The 21,225-nt window shown below is 41.3% G+C and overlaps 1 protein-coding gene across 3 annotated transcripts in view; it reads right to left on the bottom strand.

Moving 5' to 3' along the window:
• Positions 1–2,647: 2,647 nt before the first annotated feature.
• The window catches only part of KIF16B (kinesin family member 16B), a 138,537-nt gene continuing 119,959 nt past the window's right edge, over positions 2,648–21,225 (bottom strand). The window contains exon 28 of one of the 3 annotated variants that reach the window (XM_048935474.1): positions 2,648–2,671. In XM_048935474.1, coding sequence (XP_048791431.1) covers positions 2,663–2,671 — 9 coding nt within the window. In that variant the 3' untranslated portion in view covers positions 2,648–2,662. Of the gene's footprint in view, positions 2,672–7,269; positions 8,645–21,225 lie in introns of those variants that run through there. The other 2 variants (XM_048935471.1, XM_048935472.1) reach the window with 2 other exon arrangements.

Genomic DNA, 21,225 nt, shown 5'->3' with positions numbered 1-21,225 from the left:
TTGAACAGCATAATGTTGGAACAAGGAGGAAATACGAAAGCAAGTGGGTACTTCCGCTATTTTTCCCCATCATTTGGTAACATGTAACAGGATAGTAAACAAATTACACTGAGGGAGTGAAAAGGGACCAGCACAACACATACATTTAATCTCCAAAACTATTGGAACTAAAACATCATTTACTCTTAAAAAGAGATTGAGCAAAGAAACTAGAATCATCGAATGGCTTAGGTTGGAGGAAACCTTAAAGATTGTATATTTCCAACCCGCCTGCCATGGGCAGGGCTGCCAACCACAGAGTAATAGAATGTACTTGCAAACCCACAGAGAAACACTGGAGCAGCTCCTCTGCCCTGATTTGAGTTCAAGTGGTAGGAAGTGAGCTTCAGCAGGATGAAGCCACAGCAAAGTGAAAGCAGCAGCTCAAGTGAACAGACCCCAGCAGGAGAACCTGGGGAAGCAGCACCAGTCTTAGCTCTTGAGGTGCCCAAGTGGCACCAGCTGAACTCTTTGTCCCTTCTGCCTTGGATCTGCCTCCCTGCTGCTGCTGATTTCCAGCATTTTCAGTGGGCTCCAAGAACAGGAAGGAAAGCTTCCCCCTGAACAGGAAATATCAGCCGAAGCACAGACAAACCACAGGCTCACAGAATAAACTATTCTGAGTTCTGCATATCATCATCACAACCTTTTCAGCAGAGAGCTCTCGGAAGCCTAAACAACCACAGCCCATCCCCTCCTATCTGGATAACTAATCATTCAACACGAGATGCTGCTCTCACTCATCACCAAAGCGCTATGATTTAACAGTTTTGTCAAGTTCTTGCTGGAAAGATATTGCAACAGCCTTCCTAATGGCAAAGTGACAATTGCTACAAGTCCTGCAAAGTGTGGGATGCCAGGCAGGCATTACTGAAGCAGCAAGACTTGTCCTGTAAATCTTACCCCAAATGAAGATAGCAAATTACTCAGAAGGATTTGCAATGCTACTCTTGATTTATCTCACACAGAGTGAAATGCATGCAGCCAGAGTACCCTAACGGAGTTCCAGTTTGGACTGGGAAGCCCTTGGCACTCCTCACTGATACCCTTTGCTTTATTGTATTGCACCATCAAAACAGAATAGAGTTAAGTGAAACTCTTTTGCATATGAAATGCCCTGTGCTGAAGGATGCTCTCACTGGCTGGTGTGCTTGCTACATTGGAGCAATTCTGGCTCCACTCAGTAAAGCAGATAACACTATGCAAATGTTATTGTTACCACAGGTTAAAAATTTCTAATATATATATATAGGCTTAGAACAAGCACATTGGGCTTCTTCTTGTTGTTACATTCCTAATTTTCTTGCAATGTTTTTGCATACGTAAATTCCTCAGTGCTTTTCCTAACAACACCCACTGCTACTAACAACAGCCAAAGTCAAAGTCTGGAACGTAATTAAGATGTTAGGAGATTGCTTCATCTGGACACACAAACCTGAGCACCTGCTTATGGTGGCAGGTGCCAGAATCAATACACTCAGGCAGTCTGAGGGGCTGATTTCACACCCAGCCAAACAACCTTGTCATGTTAGAGCACTGAGGGCATCAGCCGTGCCTCCTGGAAGTGCTTGCTTCCCACAACTGGCCATTTCTTTTATCCACGCTGTGCTGCCAAATGCTACTCAGCTCAAAATAACGGGTCAGATCTGATACCAGACAATTGTAGATAGATAGCTAGTCCCTCCTACAGCAGCATGCCAACTTTCTACACTACAATCAGAGCGGCATTACCTTGGCATTGTCAGGCACTCTTCCCTTGTTGCTCAAAGTAAAAAAGATGAGAAACAGAGAAGGTTATGGGCAGAAATGTGCCATGGCTTATTTTTTCAATAGTTAATTAACTTCTCTCCTGTTAAACTGGATGGGAACAACAGGTGTTTTGATGCTTGGATAGTTTCAGTTTCCACAGAACAATCCTTCAAGCTCTCATTATTATTATAGTCATTTGCACCACAAAAAGGACTTATTTCCAACTCACGCACCACCTAGTTATCTGTGTGCAGGAATAAAAGACAGCTGTGATGCAGAAGTCCTGAAAACACACTGACATTTCCCAAATCACACAATCTTTTCTCCATTTGTTTTTCCCTCCACTTTTTTTGAGATTCTGATTTCAGATATAAACCGAAAATACCAACAAGCATAAACATTGATTATTTGCAGATCACAACTAAAGCCTCATCTCAGTCGGTGATCTCTGATCCTTCCTGAGGAAAACAAATTGCCACAGAGGAAATGCTTGTCTCAAGGCGACATTAAAACAGGTTAACGTGGAGGAAACAACACTGTTTGCAAAGATGGTAACAAAAGACAGAGTCACCGAAAGACCTTCTGACCTAAACAAAGATGTAGCGTTAGGCTAAAAGGTTCCCTCTTCTCAAACAGGTTTTTTGAAGAAAGGCTCATGTCAGAAGTTAATTATAATGGAAAAGAATACAGGAATGATCATAAAAAACTACAATGATGCCCCAAAAGCTGTCGCCGTACCTCCGGAGGCTCAACGGTTCCAAATAGAGAAAAAGATCAAAGAACTCATGTTCCACATCAGAAGATGATGAGATAACTACCTCTTTTCAAAAAATGAAGGGTTTTCTTTTTCTTCGAATCTTCCCCACACATTCTTCTAAACTGTCTGTAAAGCAGGAAAACAGAAAGGAAATAATTGAAAATTTACAAAGAATGAGAACAAGCCATTTGGACAAAATTGTTACGTGAAGAAAGAAGGAGCTATGAAAAGAAACAACCAAGGATTTTGACAACGTCTGCAGAGACTGAAAAATTGAAGAAACAGGACGATTTTGTAACAGCAACAACAAGAACGCCACTGAAACTGCATGAGCACACGAGCAGTGCTCCAGAAAGCTGACACTTCAGCTGTCAGCATGACACTGGAGAAGAACAGCAATTATAAAGCAAATTAAACTACAAAGAAAATGGAAAAGACAACAACAACAAAAGCAATATGGCTTTCCATACTGCCTGCATTTTTTGCTGCTAAAGCTTTTTATGCAGGTGAGATGCAAAGCTAAATGCGCTACTCCAAGCCCTTCTCTCCATTTCATCAAATATTAATGCCATCACTTTACAAGTCCTTCTCCCTCATACAAGCTTTAAAACCACTTTAAAAAGCTCTTTAGAAGCAAAAGACCAATTTCTCTCATGATCTGGTATTTTTGTCCAGTTGTACAAGATCTTTTACTGATTTAATCACAAGTATGCAGGATAGAATGGAAGCTTCTATGTTTACAAAAATCATTTGTAGGCCACAGCTCCATTAGCCTGTTGTTTGTATTCTTCATCAACTTTCATAGACAGGACAAGGGGGAATGGTTTTAAACTAAGTCAGGGGAGGTTTAGGTTAGACATGAGGAGGAAGTTTTTCACTCAGAGGGTGGTGAGGCACTGGCACAGGCTGCCCAAGGAGGCTGTGGATGCCCCATCCCTGCAGGCATTCAAGGCCAGGCTGGATGTGGCTCTGGGCAGCCTGGGCTGCTGGTTGGCGACCTGCACACAGCAGGGGGTTGGAGCTGGATGAGCATTGTGGTCCTTTGCAACCCAGGCTGTTCTGTGATTCTATGATCTGAAGTTGGAAGGGATCCACAAGGATCACTGAGCAGCCCCACACAGCAGCCCCAACCCCAGTGTCTGAGAGAGATGTCCCCAGCATCAGGGACCTCAACAGAGTCAACAGGCACACCCCACGTAGTGTCATCCACGAACTTACTCAGTCTGCATTGAAATAACTTATAATAACTGAAATAACTCATTTACAAAAAAAATGAGTATTTTTTCCCCACAACAATGTCAACAAAACGTGTTCACAGCAGCATTCTGCTCTGCAACCAACCGTTTAAAAAAACAACCACAACATGAAACAAAACATGGCTGCACGCAGTATATAAGAAATTTACTTCATAGGTCTGCCAAGGAAATATTTGAGGCCTGCAGCCCTTCAGCCAGAGCTTAGGGCCTGCTGTGCTCCACAGATGTTAGCTGGTCACAAAGACCGCTCTGTGAACAAGCATCTACATCCTATGAGCTTGGAAGCCAACAAGCTCCTGCTCTTCAACTTAGCAGAAGTTATCTACTTTTTCCCCAGGCTCTACGGAAATAGAGAAAAAAAAAACCAAACCCAGGGTTGGATATAAGAATCTTGCTAAGTTGAAGAAATTTATTTCTTAGGGCTTTAGAGCTCCAGTGGAAAGATAAAGCAGCAAGCTGGCACATTACAAAACTGCAAGCTTTTCTCAGCCCAGTACACGTTTCTCATTTTCGTATACAGGATGCTTCACGTGGGCAACAAATAGGAGGTTTTGCAATAGTTTTTAAAAGCTTACTGATTAAACTGAGGAAATTTTGTCTGGATGTCTGCAGCAACACATCCATCGTCCTAAACAGTTGTTTTTTCGTTTGTTTTTACTTAGTTCAGTTCCTCACCTTATCTGCAACAGCTGCAAAAAGCCTGAAGCAATCAACCAAGTTCTACACAGTTGGGGTTTTTTTTCCTCATACAGCAGCTTTAGGACTTAACTCACGGGCTCTTGCAGAGCCAGGAGAATGCCAGGAGCTATGTAGCAGCAGCAGGGCTTTAGGGCTGCCTTTCCTACACGCAGCAGCACATCCAGAGGAAAAGCATTGCTTTTGAAAGGAACAGGGCAGGTGTACGGCCGACCTGTGGGCAGCAAGCCGCCCGTCCTGCAGCCGCCCCCCTTCCCGCCATCATGGCGGCAGCTGTGCCTCGCTAAACGGCCCTGCCCGGCCCTCAGCAACCGCCCCGCGCTCCCCACAGCCACGCGTCGGTGTGCGATGGGCACCGGCTGGGCTGAAACCAGGGCGCGGGGAGGGCACAGCGCAGTGCTGACTCGAGTTAGGGCAAATATGAAGCGCACAAAGAGTAAAATGGCATCAGAAATTTGTCGAACGCCTGAGAGCTCACTGAGAATTGCAGCCGCCGCCATCGAAGCAGCCTGATGTGGGACACAAAGACAGGGTCACACATCGCACTGGTTGTACGCTTTTGTTACTCCCTTTGTTTTTTTATGTTTAAATAAAAATATTAAACATTAAATGAAGTTTTGTTACGTATATACACAATATTTTTTTGATGCTTGACTACTGATGAAAAATTGTTATGGGGTCAAGCAAGGATAGGAGCCAAATGGGCTGCTGACTCAAACAGAGGCATAGCTTTAGGGAGGAGAGCAAGAACAATGGCCCCAGTTCAGCAAAGTACAAATAACCATTGCCTTTAACATATAAATAGTCCCAAAACAAAAGTTAAGCTTTGGCTTAAGGACTTTGCTGACATGAAGCCCGCAAGCACAAATACACAGGAACGCTGCAAAACGACCAACCCCGGAGATCACTCTTCCACAAGAGTCAATATTTTGAAAGTAAAATTAATGGAAAATTCTATAGCCTGAGGAAAACTTTACAGGGATGCAGTTTGGACATCTTGAAAATGACCAATAATTTCAACATGCTCCTCAGCGTCTACTGAAAGCTTCTGAATAGACATAGCCTGACTTAAAGGTCATAGGTGATATTATTAAAAGATGCCTCTTAGTCTCACCTTCGGTCATGATCATTTATTACACTCCGGATCACACTGAAGAATATATAAGAAGGTGGGAAAAGCTGGTGGGGCCTGGGGCTGCAGTCCTAATTGCATGCTTACACTTGCATTTCTCTATCTTTTAACTTGGTGACATTTTAAATTGAGTGATTAATCAGCCTTTACTTTGTTATTTGCAATCTACACATTAAATGCTACAGGCCAGATAAACTAGCCAACACAAATTAGCCACCTTATTGGCAGATTTATACCACCAGAGCATCTGGTCCTCCCTGAATTAATTTGTACTGTAGACAGGAACCAAGCACAAGTCTTCTTTTAAATCCTTGTGAAAAATAGAAATATTCATACTTTTCACTCTGTCCAACTGTGATTTTCTCCAAATCCAAACTGACACCAGGCACGTGACTTGTCTCTGGGAGTCCTGCACACTCAGCCCTTCTTGTAAATGAGCATTTGCATCGTGGCATGACAGTTTCACTTGTCAGGTGCTGCACTGGCTGCTGAGGGAAAATGCTTGGCAACACCAATGGTTTTTCAGGTAGAAAATCTGCAGAAAGTGCTTTTGCACAGCAGATAAAGCAGCCTGCTATTTCTTGCTCTGCCAAGTTGGTCCCTTCACAGCAGTGGGACTCAGGAAATGATCTACAAACAACTATGGAAAATTCATTTAAAAAACTACTTAGCACTAATTCTTTATCATATGGCAATGCAGTGAGGGAGAAGTAGACCAGGACAGGAGAGACTGAAAAGACTTTCTGGTACTGAAGTGTGATTTAGGGTCAAAGTTCCCCTGCCAGAATGAAATAGCAATGTGACGCCCAATTTCTACCCCTTTGAAGCACTCATACATGCCACCAGGGTAAATACAGACAAGTGAAAATAGCAGTCTTCCATTAATGTTTGCAGCAACATCAAACAACAGTCATTCCACTTGCATAGGAGCCCAGCAAGCTCCCAGACTTGTCCTTCTCCTTCAGGACACGTCAGCAAAGCTGAATGAAAGAAGCAAGCTATGGAGTGGAAATGAAAACATGGCTTCCTATACATACACAGAATTCAATACATACACAGAAAGGTCCTGAGAGAGAAGGGAGGGCAGAAGAAGTAGGGGGCATGGGAAGGATGACAAGGCCACGTCTCTGTTAGTGATGGTGCACAGTTGAAAAGACTGTTCCAGTGTGGACGTGCACAAGGAAGACTGGGAACAGCTGGGATAAGGGATGTAAAAACCAGCTTGGGAATCAACAGGTTTGACTGAATGTTTTGCTTTTAAAAACCTGGCTCCTAATTCAAGGTGCCAAGAGACAGGTATTTTAACAGCATTTGGGTAGAGTTACACGTATCGAAAGACATTCAAGCCTACCATATTATCGCTTTGACAAGAGGCGGCCTTGAGACTTTACCTTCACATCTGTTTTCACTGAAGAAAAACAAAATAATCATAATACTTTCAAATTTTAAGTGGCCCATTTTAGTCAGTTTCTTCCTATTTTCCTTTTTTCCTAAATTTGAAATGCTTACCGTAGCAGGATGGTCTTAGTAGTGGAAAACGGTCTTTATTTATCATCCTAAAGATAAAGCATTACTGTTTTTGTGATTTAGGTCCTGAAATGAAAGTGTTACCGGTGTTGTCGCTTCAGGTTTTAATAATCATTGTCCACAACAAGAAATATTTGATTACCAGGACCTACCAATGCTCAATGATGGCAACTCGCAAATAATGCTTCATACTCCTAAACTTACATTCCAGGATGCATTTTAATAATAAACAAAAGCGATTAATTCTGCTTTTTTACAACCAATTATACATTGACATGTACATATACCCAGTTCCAGTCACAGTGTATACATATTTTTGGATCTGCAGCAATATGAGTTCTAAGTGTATATACATGTGCAAGTTTGAATATGTCCTGAGTAATTTTGAAGTACTATTAGTAAAATCTCGTAAATTTTAACTGATGCAAATAAAGTTCAGGTTTTACAGTGCGATGTTATTATGAAGAAGCTGTTTTCCAAATAAGAAATAAATATAGCACTCTGAGTTAGCTTTATGCATAGCTCTGAGCTCTGTACACTGCACAGTACCCACTTATGGTCTAGGTAATTAGGAAACGTGAAAAGATGCCGACTGCATTCTTCAGTAACTATTGCTTCCTTTACTGCTTAATTAACAGCAAATGATTCGTTCTGCTTCAAAACACCCAAGTGTGGAAGACTTTTAAAGGTTTTAAATTATATTCTTTCTGCTGTATATGTTTTGTAAACATTCAAGTCACTCAGGCTCTTTAAATCTTCTGAGAAAAACTAAATCACGCAGACAAACACTTAAAATATACGTTCTGGGAGAAAAAAAAAGAAACAACAGTGGAGTATAAGCATTACCTTAAATACCACAATATGCTGTAAGAAATCAAAACAGGGAATGTTCCTTGAGGAGCAGCTTGGGCAGAAACTGAAAGGCTGCTCAGAAACTACTCTCTGTCAGTATGACACACCAACACAGCGAACACGAGATGATCTCACAAGACCATAACAAATTGTCTGAGCAAACACGACGAAGTGCTCCCACTGAGGAGTGGATCCAAACCCAGCATGAGTGTCAGAGCTTTCGTACGGTATTAACAGCGCAACTCACGAGCAATGTCTGTGTACTTCATGCCAGGAAAACACAGGCACTAGTATGAGAAGTGGGAAAGAACTAAAGCTAGCATCAGGGCGTAGCAGTCTTTAGCTAGAGTTGGTTTGATGCAGCTTTTTAGGCATGAAAGATGATATGCTTTCTTCCTCTCCTTCATTTCTCTCACACCACAGAAGTGAAGGCACCACTGACTGTGCTCCTCTGACACGAGGGCCCTGGCACAGAAGTTAGCTGGTCCCATGACTGCTATAGTCAAAAACTCCTTTCCTGAAGAACGGTGAGAACTCACAGATGGTGTGTTTTGACAGAGTCGACCCCACTTTATCAATGTGCAGCGGAGATGATGGAGATTGCAGCATTGCAGTGAAAAAGCTCCTGAGGTATGTCTGTGGAACAAAATGCAAGATGTTGTAAGGCTTTCTTCATCCAGTCACACTGATTACAAATGCTTGGAAGAATTAAACAAACAGCAGTACCAAAAAAACCCACACAATAACATCTCCGTGGACTGAGTTCTTTTAGTAACCATTAGCATTTAAATCAATCATAGAACACATCTCCTGAAATGTCCGTGTTAAGATGAGGAAAAGTAGAAAATAAATATTTCCCATTTTCTTTCCCTGCCAAGCTTGTTAACTGCTTGATTCTGCACTAGTGTAATGCTTCTGCTAATCATGACATGCTAATACTGCTGTCTAGCATTACAAAACACTGCAGCAGGTGCAAATGTCAAATCTATTCTGCAGGAATTTCACTACATATGGACACAAAAGGACTTCAGAAATCTTCCTCATCAAGGCTTTTGAACCTCGCGTGGAAAAGGATTTGTTTTGATCACATCCATCTGCAACACTGTATGACTTCCATAGCATCTCAGAACATAAGAGTATCTTTTCATTGAGTTGCCCTCTCACCACTTTTTATTTTTAAAGAAGTCTGACACGTAAGAAGCATTCCCCTTCCCAAAAGTTAATATTCACCAACTGCTGCGTGACTTGCATCCATTTATATCCACAGAAATTGTGACAGATGTATATTAATACAAAGTTAGCTTTCAGAAACCTGATGGGGTTTCCTTCGCATATGGGTTGAATTATTACAATCATTTAGCATAGTTTAATAAGCCATAGTTATAAATTCTGAACGGTCACAGTAGGTAAGATGTTGATCAGGCGGGTGATAAAACATCACCAAATGTCACCCAAATAGCTGCAAGGGAAATCTCTCATCTTGAACACCTTTGCTCTGTACAGACTGACCACAGAAAAAGGTAATTTGAGAAGTTATTTGCTAATCTGGGATGCAGTGGGAAATACATCTACAAGACAGAATGGCACAATAGCCTACAAAAAACACAAAGTTTAGTCGTCTGAATGCAGCAACTTCTGGGTTATGAAAGAGGACCGTTCAGCAAGCACTCCCAGTTATTTACTTCTCAAGGAGAATTTCTCCATAATGTAACAGCCTGTTATATATTTAAAGTACCTTGGAAACCAGCTATATTAATATCACAGAATGCAGGGTAACAACAACAAAAAGTAGCAGCTGGCACGTAAGGTATTCTCTTGGCAGGACTGGTGGATTTTCTTTTTTATTCAGATCTCCCACAGGTTGTATTAGAGCTCATGAAAAATATTCATTACAAAAAATACCTTCAAGATGAATTCCAACAGCCTAAGAGGTAATTTAAAGTGAGCAACAGATGTCATATCAGCATTTGTCATAATTAGTTCCCAAAGTAGGGCCCTTTAAAGCAGTCCCAGTCCAGTAATGCCTGAAGGATGAGTATGGTGGAAAATCAAATGTAAAACATAGCATACCATTAGAGTTTTAGCACTGTGCTGAAAAGTTACTGCAGTAATTTCAGTTTATGGCTACTGAAGGCTCAAAGGTACCAGAATTTCTCGCTGGAGACATTATAAGACCTATTGCCTTCACCTCGGTATGTATGGCCAGATAATTGAGTGTCATGCCTTTGCTGTAGAGCCATTATTCATTGTTTTGGCACAACAGCTCTAACGGAAGAGCCATAAATAAATAAATAACATCCCTCTGCTATAAGCCTAACATTTCTCTGACAGGGAAACACTAGGAACAGCAGGTATACTTATTTCCCCAGATCTGCATGCAGGAGTTGCTCTGTGAATATCACAGATTCTTTGAACATGAAGAAGATACTTGGGAAAATGACAACAAGCAGACTATACCAGATTAGGATGGAATTCATTTTCTGTGAAGGTTTCCAGCCATATGGCTTGGCATTATGTGCTCTTCAACAACCATTTCTGAACAAATTAGCCCTCTTTTAAATCCCATATCTGCATTTGCCCTTGTTTGCAATGCTGATATGTTAGCACAGCACAGAGCTGATGTGCCCTTGACACAAAGAAGCTGTTGCTTCAGTGCAATTAAGGCTGCTCTGCCCAGATACGCTGATTAGGAGTTAATTCCCGTGGATGGAAAACAGAGCTCACACAATTAGTGCGTATGCCCCTAATTAAAGGGCTGTGGAGAGGCAGCGAGGGGGAAGGTTGCTCTGTCCTGTCTGCTGCAGTGTGGACAAAGTTGAAGAATGTGGTAGGAGAAAATAAAGAGAGCTCCTTATCGGTGTATGGAAACAAGCTTCCCTAATTCAGATAGAATAGGCAGAGAATGAAGGTGACAGCAGGCAGGGAGAGCAGCAGGACCACATCAACAAGGAGCAGGGAGAGAAAACATTGCTGGAGGTGTGGAAGGGACACGACGTGGAGTTTGTGGCAGCCCAGGAGGCCACTGGAAGCTGCTGGAGTGGCATCAAGGCTAGATGAGATTACCTCCTCTGCTGGGACCCAGTGAGCAGGGGGAGAGTTGTTTTCAGAGCTTTCATATTAAATTCACTTCCAGCAGCAGGTATGATTTTCATCTGTTTACAGAGCAATGCTGTTGTTTGTGCTGAGTTAGAACTGGGTGAGAAGCACACTGGTATCTTTTGATGTGCTCCCTTCAAAAAATAAGAAGTCTTTGATGCTGGCAAGCTCATGGTGCCAACGTAGGAACACGTACAGATTTTATATAAATTAATGCTGTGACATCCTACCAGCACTTCACGGATAGCATCTAAATCATTTTTGCTTGTATAAAAAGCTCTATTTTATAGCAACTTCACTTTTCTGAGGCTTGCATGATTAACTTTTAAAGAAAAAGCTACATAAATGCTGCAAATACACTAAATGTGGTGTCTCACTCATTTTTGCCTGTTAGCCTTTCAGGCCTACAGTCATTTGTTGACGTTTAGTCTGGTAATCAGTATTCTTCAAAATGTGCTTAGGAGTTTCACTTCACCTGCTATGTTGTTGGATTACCAGAAAACACCCTAATTGCAAATCTGTAAATGTCTCAATGCGGGGTTACAGCACCCCAGCAGTGTAGCAGGAGCATAAAATGGATAACCTGTAAACAGTCCACACTGCTTACTCAGCCTAAACACACATCCAGGAACAGCAGTTTACAGAATGGAAAGACTCTTGGTGAGATTTGTAAAGACAGAAAGCCAGGTTTAAAAAAAAACAAAAAAAAAGTCAAAATAGGAAGAGCAGCATTTTTCCTCTCTTGGCATGCATTATAATCTTAGCAGACTTTATCTTAAAATTTGTGCTACCACACTTGCAAGCTTTCATCTTGGATTCCAAGCATTAGAAAGTGATGCAAGACAGGAGAAAGTCAGGAGAGGCCCAAAGTTTTCTTTTCCTTTACTGGTCTGAGTAGCTTTCCCTCCAGTTTAATTATGCTAAAGGCAAAGTGGTAACCATTTTGAAAGCTTACTAAAAATTATTATTTTAATAAGGTTCACTTCTTTATCAGAAGACCAGCGTTCATCTCAGGCTTGATCCATCAGCACAGCAAAGTCATTCTAATGATTTCTGCACTTCGTTGTGATGTAGGGACCTCATAATTTTATATATTTTAACATAAATCCATAACTTAATTTAAAGTTATTAAAGTTATTATAATCAAAAAGCTTCCTTGCAAGTCAAAGTGTTCTTATCATCCTTTCGGTTGTGTCATATTAAAAGAGAATTCAGTTCAATGACATTGTTCTCATAATCCATTACAAACAGCGACAGCCTCAGAGACCAATAGCAGAGCTTAGGAAGAATTGGATTTTTCATTAAACTTTGGTCTGTTTCAAATCTCATCAACTCCAGCACTTCCAGAAAGTGAAAGGAATTTGGAACACCCTCCCCTGCTGCTGTTTCTAGCAATTTCCTCCCAAAAGAACCCCCCAAAAAAGCAGTTTTAAATTCTTTCAATATAATACTTTGCAATTAGCATACTAAATACCGCCCACTGATATCTGACAGAGCTGAAAGCATCACAAATTTTCATTAGATAAGACTCACCAAGCTTTGGGGATTTCTGAAACAATAGCTCCTTTTTCCCCCCTTTCTTTTGACACCCACACATCCACCTGACAGTGAAAAATCTCTGCCCCAAGGTCACAGGAGGTCATCAGAGGCAGAGGCAGCAATAATTAACTTGCTCATCTAACTTTTAGCATCAGCTCTTCTCTCCCTTTAAAATAGATGCTAGCTTCCCTCGGCATCAATCACATAATTATTCTGTTGACTAGTGTTAAGTGCTGCAAGCTTTAAATCAAATCTTGATTTGAATTATTCATAGAGCAAAGCACATGCAGGTATCAGCAGCTGTTTTCTATAGGAAAGATATCTGATTATTAAAAAAAAAGGAGTCTGAAGCATATCCCTGACTGGAAATCTGCATTATGCTACAATTATCGCACCTATTTCAGAGAGAACGTTCACAAAGTCAGCTATTCCTGAGGAAGAATCTGTCCCAGAACAAGGAACATGCTTAGCTGCCAATCTGCCAGCACAAAAGTAAGGATCCGCTCAGAAGGCAAAGCCTGCTGCAGGAGCCCCTCGTTACTGCAGAAATCAGCCATCTCCTGCCTTTGTCTCCTAGAAAGAAACTGTCAGCCATATGCAAAGGAAAATGAACATTTCCGGGCCCTCTCCCAAATTAAGCAACTTTCTATTTTAGACCATTCACTGGTGTCTGGATGAGGAGAGAAACAAAGACTTCAGGGGAGGTTTTTCAAATACGAAGAGCTAGAGAAATGCCAGCCATCATTGCTAACAACAACCTCTACTGACAGAAAAAAAGCCTGGCTTAAATGCCGCTGACAGGAGATGGTGTCTCGTGGCAACTTCAGGTTGGCAGAGGGCCCCGTCTGGGGTGATGCTATATACAGAATCCAAAGAGATCTTATGTCTGCCCAACAAAAATAGGATTCAAACTCCTAATTGGATCTGCTTCTTCTGTGCCTTGTTGGTTTTTTGTTGGTTTTGTTGTTGTTGTTGTTGTTGTTTTTTCTTGCTGGCAAAAGTCAGAGGGAATCAGCAGGCTGCCAGGAGAGGAAAGCTGTGGTTGCAACCAGCTTATGTGTGGAACAAAAGCCCTTAGCAAGAGTGTGGCAAGCTAAGCTGGCTCTGCCTCCTGCAAGACACAGAGATCACATTTTAAACACCAACAGGACTGGGTTACCTGGGTCAGGAGCAGATGACAGGGACAGGAAGATTTGATGTGAACTAAGTTTCAAGGGACCAGGTTCTCCAAATTCTGCCAAATATCCCAACTTTATACAGCGAGGGGTGTTTGAGCTGCCCAAACGGAGGCATTCCATCCAGCCAGCAGTTCCAGCAGGCTTCTCTGCAAGGATAGCTCAGTCCTTGATGAACAACTCAGTTCATCACAGCAAAGCTTCTGCCCTGTGTTTGCCACTAAAGCAATCTCCCCTTCCCTGAGGGACCTGTTGAGGCTAACCGGCTAATTAGGTGTGAGTAATTGCCAGCATAATGCTCTGATTGCTCTCTAAAAGTACTTTCAGATCCATTTCTGGATTTGTTAAATATGAACGAGCAGGGAAAGAACTGGCAGGCAGCAAGAATATAAAATAAAGGTGGCATTGCTCTGCAGTAAACCAGCATGGAAGTATGGGGTACCGTACACAGACTATGATTAATATCATCACCTCCAGCCATTCTCCACCCGGCAGATAGAACTGCTCATGAGTGTTTGGGCCTTCTGTGATTTTGCTTGCTTTGTTGTTGCTGTTGTTGTTTTTAAAAAGAGGAAAATATGCGGCTTCGCTTCTTTTTCCCAGCAGTTTGACGTATATTATAAGATATCATAAAGCAGATCTCGGTAAAATATGTGAGCAGGACAGCAGGTAATATCAATACCTCAGGTTGTATTTCAAGCCCTTCAGGATATATCTAATGTCACCTCGGTATCTGTACACATTCATCTCCTGCACACACCCCTAGGTCATTATGTGCCGTTGTGATTTCATAACAGAGAGAAAAGACTTAGTGCCTGGGAGACTACCCTGTGCCTAAAGGATCTTAGTCCTGTGAAATATATGGAATGAAAGCTTCTAGAATTACAGCATGATCACCAGGGCCGGTGTCTGTTGCATAAAGACCAGGCAGGCTGGCTGAATTCTCCTAACAAAAACGATAGTGTGAGACACTATCAAAGTTCTGCAGAGCTTCCTTGGGACGTCAGAGGTAATAAATGCCTCCAGAATTTATCTGTCCCATGGGTATCGCAGGCCTTGCTCTGGTCTCACATGGCTTGTGCAAGCACAAGGAGATTTTTCAGGGGAATGAAGACAGATTCAAAATTGTTTAAAAATGACAAATCACAACTGCTAGCCAGAATATTCAGCAGAGGGCTGTCTCCTTCAGACTGGCAGACATTAATTAGGCTCAGGACTGGATTAACTGGCTTCACATTATACAAGCAAAGAATAAAGGACTGACTTGTTTTAATCAAATCCTTCCTGTTCACTTTGATTAGGCCTAATCAGAGGCGAGACTGTTTACAGATAATAATACCTAGCAGTTAGGCAGAAATGAAGGCCTTCCCAAGCAAGTATTGCCTCATCCTACCCCATAATTGTATGCCTCATACCTATACAGACAACTCCACACAGCAAAAATTTGCCCCCAAAATGGAAGCTACCCATGTTAAAACTTCCAGATGCCTCCTCAAGAGTCTTTGCTCTCATGTCCTCTTTCCAATGGCAAAAAGAAAACCTGGAAGCACAGGAGCAAGTGCTGCTGGGGAAGAAGCAGACAGACAGCTGTGTGGGGAGCAGAACGTTTGTTGCAGTGCAGGCAGCAGAAATCAGCTGCTGTGTGGTAGCCTGGCTGTGTTTCCTAAGAAACCCCTATTTAGGAGTTTCCCTTAACAGAAATAATGTATTTTTCTTTAATAAGGTAGCAAATGTCTTGCCAATTAGACTGTGATACACACAGGCAAGCTCTTAGCTTCTTAGAGCAAACTTGTTTGTTAAGGAACTACATAGGAGGAGATATGATTGAAAAACCCCATCAAACAACGTAATGTAGCTCATTTGTTAGGGAGCACATTTACTTATGCTGGATCTACAAAAATAGGGTACTGCTTTCACAGCCAGGAACTTAGCTTTTGCTTTTGTTGGAGCTACCAAATGGACCTATGGAGCCTAGTGCACATGGCTGCTGTAAGGCACTGCATTGCCACCAATGTGGCAGCAATCTGTGCTGCTGGTAGACCTAACCCAGGGCTAAGAGAGAAGCAGCAGGTTCTATCCACACCTTCCCTCTGGGCACATTTAGAGGTACCTAAATGACTTTGGAACCAAGCTAGAAAGAACTGAGATCTTCAAATATCTAAATTCCATTAATAAAAGAAAACAGAACTTGCATTTCAGCCCCTTGGGAAATTCTGCCTCTGTTTTTAAGCCCAGCGCGTTGCAGATTCCTTGAATCAGGATTACAGTTTCCTCCATAGCATCTCCAGAGTGTTTGAGTGCCACTAAAATTTAATTTTACCCAGGGTGGCACTGGAATTTACTTGAATGCATACACCTTTTTGAATTTTTGTAACGTACAAGCATTCTGAGAGATGCCAGTTATGATTCAAGGTGAAATTGCTCTCCTAGGTTTTCAAAATCCAAACTATTCATTATACCTATTTAGAGCATTTTTCTGTGCAAGTCTAATGGCATGAGCACATTATGTTGAATTACTATTATGCTGCATCGAATTAACTGCTGAAATCAGTCTACTTCCCAAATTACAATCTTATTCTACCTGAAATTCATTTAATTCTACAGGACTTAATATTTCTCACAACGTCTGCATGCTAAAAGCTCCTATTCATTGGCTTTAAGTAACTCCAATGAAAAATGGAAGAAAAAAAAAAAAAAAAAAAAAGATGAGGAAAAGATAAAGCCAGTAAGGACTATGATTTACAGGTGGCCCATCAGTGTGATACTGCTTTGGGAAGTAAAAGGCTATAAAAAAAGATCAAAAAGACCCAGCTAGTGAAGGAAACCAATCTTTTCTCTGGAGCACGAGTCAAAACAAGTCCTGTCAAAATCTATTCAGAAAGAATAACAACAGAATTGATTTTATCACACATCTCTGGGTGAGCAGCGACGACGTGTCATCTGCTGGAGTGGCCTTGGCAAACAGCTACCAAAGCACTTGACATGCATCACCCTCTGCTTCCTTTGGTGAAATCGTATGCTGGAAAATGACTGATACTCTTGCTTTGAAAAGGTACAGCAATGAGTTCAAGCCAGTGTCCTTGGTCTAGCACTCCCGTTATTCATCTACCCACACCTGACTGTGGAGTGCCATTATTGGAGACCGATCGAGGTGCACAACTACAGCACTTGATTTGCAGGAAGATACTGAGAGATTTATTCAGAACTGACAGCAAAACTCATTATGATGCAGAGCTAAACTAGACTTCATACCGTTGTCACGTGTTCAGGACTTCCTAAATCACAATAAACGTACCTTATTTTTTGATACTCTAAAAAAAAAAAAAAAAAAAAAATAGGCCCAGAGTTATACGTTCTGTTTAATTCTTTGTTTGAAACAGAGATGAATGTTTTATCACAAAAGATCTTTTTTTTTTTTTTTTGGAGGTAGGACCTGAAATTGTACACCTGAAAAGAGAAAGTTACTGTAAAGGAGAATGCATTCTGTATGGAAGCTACCTCTAGCGAGCTCTGTGAAACAGGGTTTCAGACCTGATCTTGAATGAGCCACTGAGTTGGAGCAAATGAGACCAAGAGGTTGCTTGCATTTACTGTTCTTTCTGCATCTAGCAGCACGTTGCAATGAAGCTTGATCGGATTCATAAAACATTCATAAAACAACCCCAGGCTTTTATTTCACTTCTTCCAAACTATAATCTTCCTCTTCTGCTGCTATTATAAGACTAGCACCATTTGATGTAGGCCTGGCTGAGATTCATGGCTTTTAATCAAAGTAAGATTTTGTTGGTTTGGAATCAACTGTTGATGCACACAACATCCTAAGTTCCACTTATTTGTATCTAGCGGATCTAATCCATCAGTAAAATGAAATGCACTTCCTTTTTGAAGCCAATGTGACCTCACACAAGAAGCAGTGACACCCAAAACCGATGACATGCTTTACTGCTGAGAGCTCCTACAGCTTCCTTGTGAGGGCTGCCACTTCAAAGAAGAGGAGCCAGGTGCCCTGATGATGTGCTGAAGGCCTTAAACCTGACACAGGAAATGATTCTCCAGTGGTTAACTGCAAATGTTTGTTGTCTGTAGGCATGGCAAGACTTCAGTGTTGTTGCCAGAAAGCAGTTAGCTTTCTTTCAGAATATTTTTAAATAGTTATTAGAGGTTATGAAAGGCTCTTGGAGCAGACTGACTACACCTAATCCAGAAACTTGTGCTTGACGTGGATTTCACATTACTGATATTCACCATTTGGTCTCCCTTCCCAAACACAAATGCCGTTTTTCTCTGTGGATGCATCTATACTTTCTTCCTGTGCTTTTATTACATTCCTGTTCCTCTACTGGGAAATTAAAATCATCACTCTAAAATGTAGTTCAGACTATGGATATGAAACAATCTTCTTGAGGATTATCAAACACTGCCATTTGCAGCAGTTTGCTTTGCAGCAGTGGTTGTATGGTATGCAGTCACGTCTATAACAAAAGGAAAGGCTTCCTTTCATCTTTCAATGATTATCAAATACATTCTGTGTGCTTTCTGAAGTCCATCTCACTGAAATGTTTCTAAGAACAGTATTTACAAGTGTGCAAGCATTCAATCTGCAAGTGCCAGGCTGGTGAGCAGTCGGCTTTAAAGCCCTTCTTAAAAAGCTCTGGTATTAGGGATGTTGTTGTAAGCTGATACCAGAGCCTAATAATTTCCTTTGAATGGTCTCTTTGAACTGACACCTATTTAATAGCTTTGAAAGGTCTTTGTGACTGGTGCCTGTGTTAAGAAGAACAGAAATGAGCAACTGGCCACACCTGACAGGGATTTTGCAATACCAACATCAGTTCACCTGTAACTAGCATGAAGCTGGTTGTCTCAGCTAAAAAGATTAAGGATGCACTATGAAAAAAGACTGGTAGGATGTGCTCACATTCTCTGTCTCCTCTCTCATACTGAATATTCAGACGATGAATCACCTAAAATTTCATTACAGTGTTTCTGCCCTCACAACTTCAAGGCAAACCTCAAGAAATCAGGTCTTAAAAGTGGCTTGAACACACTCAGTTTGCTCAATTTTGTGGACACATATTCTGCCATGTTTTCTCAGGTATCTCTTGCTATTATATCTCTTGAGGTGTGAACTCAAACCAGTAATTCATTTAAATAACAATAACAAATTAATATTTGATGAAAGGTGTTCATTCCAGTATTTTGTGCTGTGCTTAAGAACCAGATTCTTGCAGTCACACAAAAAGAGCAGAAACCCATTTCAAAGAGAAAAGTTGGAGGGGCTACAGCTTCAGAGCTGTGTACCAAAGAGTTACCGCCTTCAAAGGAAGGCAAGTCAGAATACAAGTTAAGAACAAAAGAAAACATTTGGCCTCTAAGATAAAGAATCTTACTCTGAAAGCTTAATTCTGACACAGGAACAGCAGTATTTCTGTTTAGTGCCTGCTTTGCTTTCACCAGCCAATTCTCTCTCAGGACTGGACAGAATAATTGAATAATGCAGTTCATACAAGATTTACTTCTAACTCTGCTTTCACACCTATCATTGAAAAACTCCTCATCAGACACCAGGAAGTTAGGAGGTTAAGGACAATTGCATTATTAATTTTAAATAAATTGAGCGTGTCTATCTCTTAAGGAGATTCAGAGTACAAAGGAAAAAAAAAAAGGACAGAGAATGACAGAAAGATGTATGTGCTCCTTCAAAACTCAAAGTGGATTTGCTTTACTCTGCTGGTACAGGTTGACTTACTTTTGTTCCCTGAGCTCTGCAAGGAGCAGCAGAAGGAAATGCATGATTCCTACCAACTGTTGTGCTGTCTGTTGGCGCACCCCCAGTCAGGCCTTTTGTCTGTTGTCCCTTGCTGTCCACAAAGAAACCTGAGGAAATGCAGCAGCGGGGATAGGGAAAGTGAAACAATTAACAGAGAGGAGACAGGCTGAGGTTTGAAGGAAAAGAAACAAAAAAAGCCCCTCAAGTAACAACCCGCTGGGATTTTGTCAGCTTAGCAATTGTGCTTTTCTGAGTACACTGGTGACAGCAGGAGTAGAAGAGAAAGGCAGTGGGTCCATGGCTACAAGGCTTCTGAGCAAGGAGTCAAAAAACACAACTGTCTACTGTGTTGGTGCAGGCATTTACTTGTGCACTTCTCCTGGCTGTGCAATGGTTAAACAGGGCTAATATTGACCTGCCTTACTAGAACAAAGGATGTGTCCATGAGAAGAAGAAAATTAAGCAGGGAAGGATGAAAATCAGTTCCCTGCAAAAATGCAATATCCAGGGCAGCTGGGATTTTGGGAAAACCTTTTACTGTCATCCACAGATCTAGCAGCTCCCCCAGTAATAAAAGGTACTGGGCAGATAAAACCGAAACAGATACACTCACTGAGCAGCATACCTCCTGTGACGTGTGCTTCCTTTAAAAAGTTTTTGCTTATGAACTGAAAAAGGATGTATACATCTTCTGATTTCATCAGGGAAAAAAAGGGATCCTACATCTTTATTTACTGGTTTCTAATTGCATGAAAGGATAGATACACACTAACTTCTACTCATTAACTTTAATCAAAAGAATTCTTGGCTGTTTCATTTAAGGCGGATTTAATCAAGCAAGGTTGGCTCTGAAGTGAAATTACAGCCTTCAGACTGCGGAACAATTAATTTAGAGTTTTGCCCTGCAACAGGTCCCTGATGAAATACTAAATTAATAGATTGCAACAGGGCACTTAGGACAGGTAATTTTAAACACAAGTTAGGTGCTTATTCTCATGATGTACAGGTGAGACCCCTGTGCCAATTTGCAGGTTATTTTTCAAAACCTCCATGGAAATGTATGACATTGGTCAAACGATCACATTGTACCAACAAGCATCACAGTACAAGTGTACCCTGCAAATACGTATCTTGTATATCAAAGACTTCTCTCCAGGTTCATCTCATAGTAAAAGATCACACCTAATGTGCACTTTCTTTCCTACACTGTATTGTGAAGCTTTTGATTATTAAGCACTTGCAATAGATATGAAAAAAAAAAAGAAGAGAGAGAAATAAAGAACCCAATGTTTAAGATAAACTGAATTCATTGTGATTTTAAATCAAAATCCTCATAATTTGGGGGCTCCCTGGAGTCTTTTGCTCCAAGTAACATCACCTAAAATAATATGCCCGCTTCTTAACTGAAGGTGAAACAAGGTAATACTACATGGCAATCTTAAAAACAAAACAGCCCTCCCAAAAGATCCTCGCCAGCATTTCAGCTGCACTGAACACAGCCACAAAAGCCCTCCTGCTATTTTCAGTACTTCTGCTCCTGTTGTGGTTAGAACCTGAAAGGTGCAGTGTAGGAAATAAACAAACTCTTCCTAAACAGCTATGGGTCCCACTAAGGATATTTTGGCCAAATGGTTTTG

Source organism: Lagopus muta, chromosome 2, assembly GCF_023343835.1.
Source record: "Lagopus muta isolate bLagMut1 chromosome 2, bLagMut1 primary, whole genome shotgun sequence".
Classification (NCBI taxonomy): Eukaryota; Metazoa; Chordata; class Aves; order Galliformes; family Phasianidae; genus Lagopus; species Lagopus muta.
Note: the sequence above shows the minus strand (reverse complement) of the source record. Positions and strands in the feature narration are given on the sequence as shown.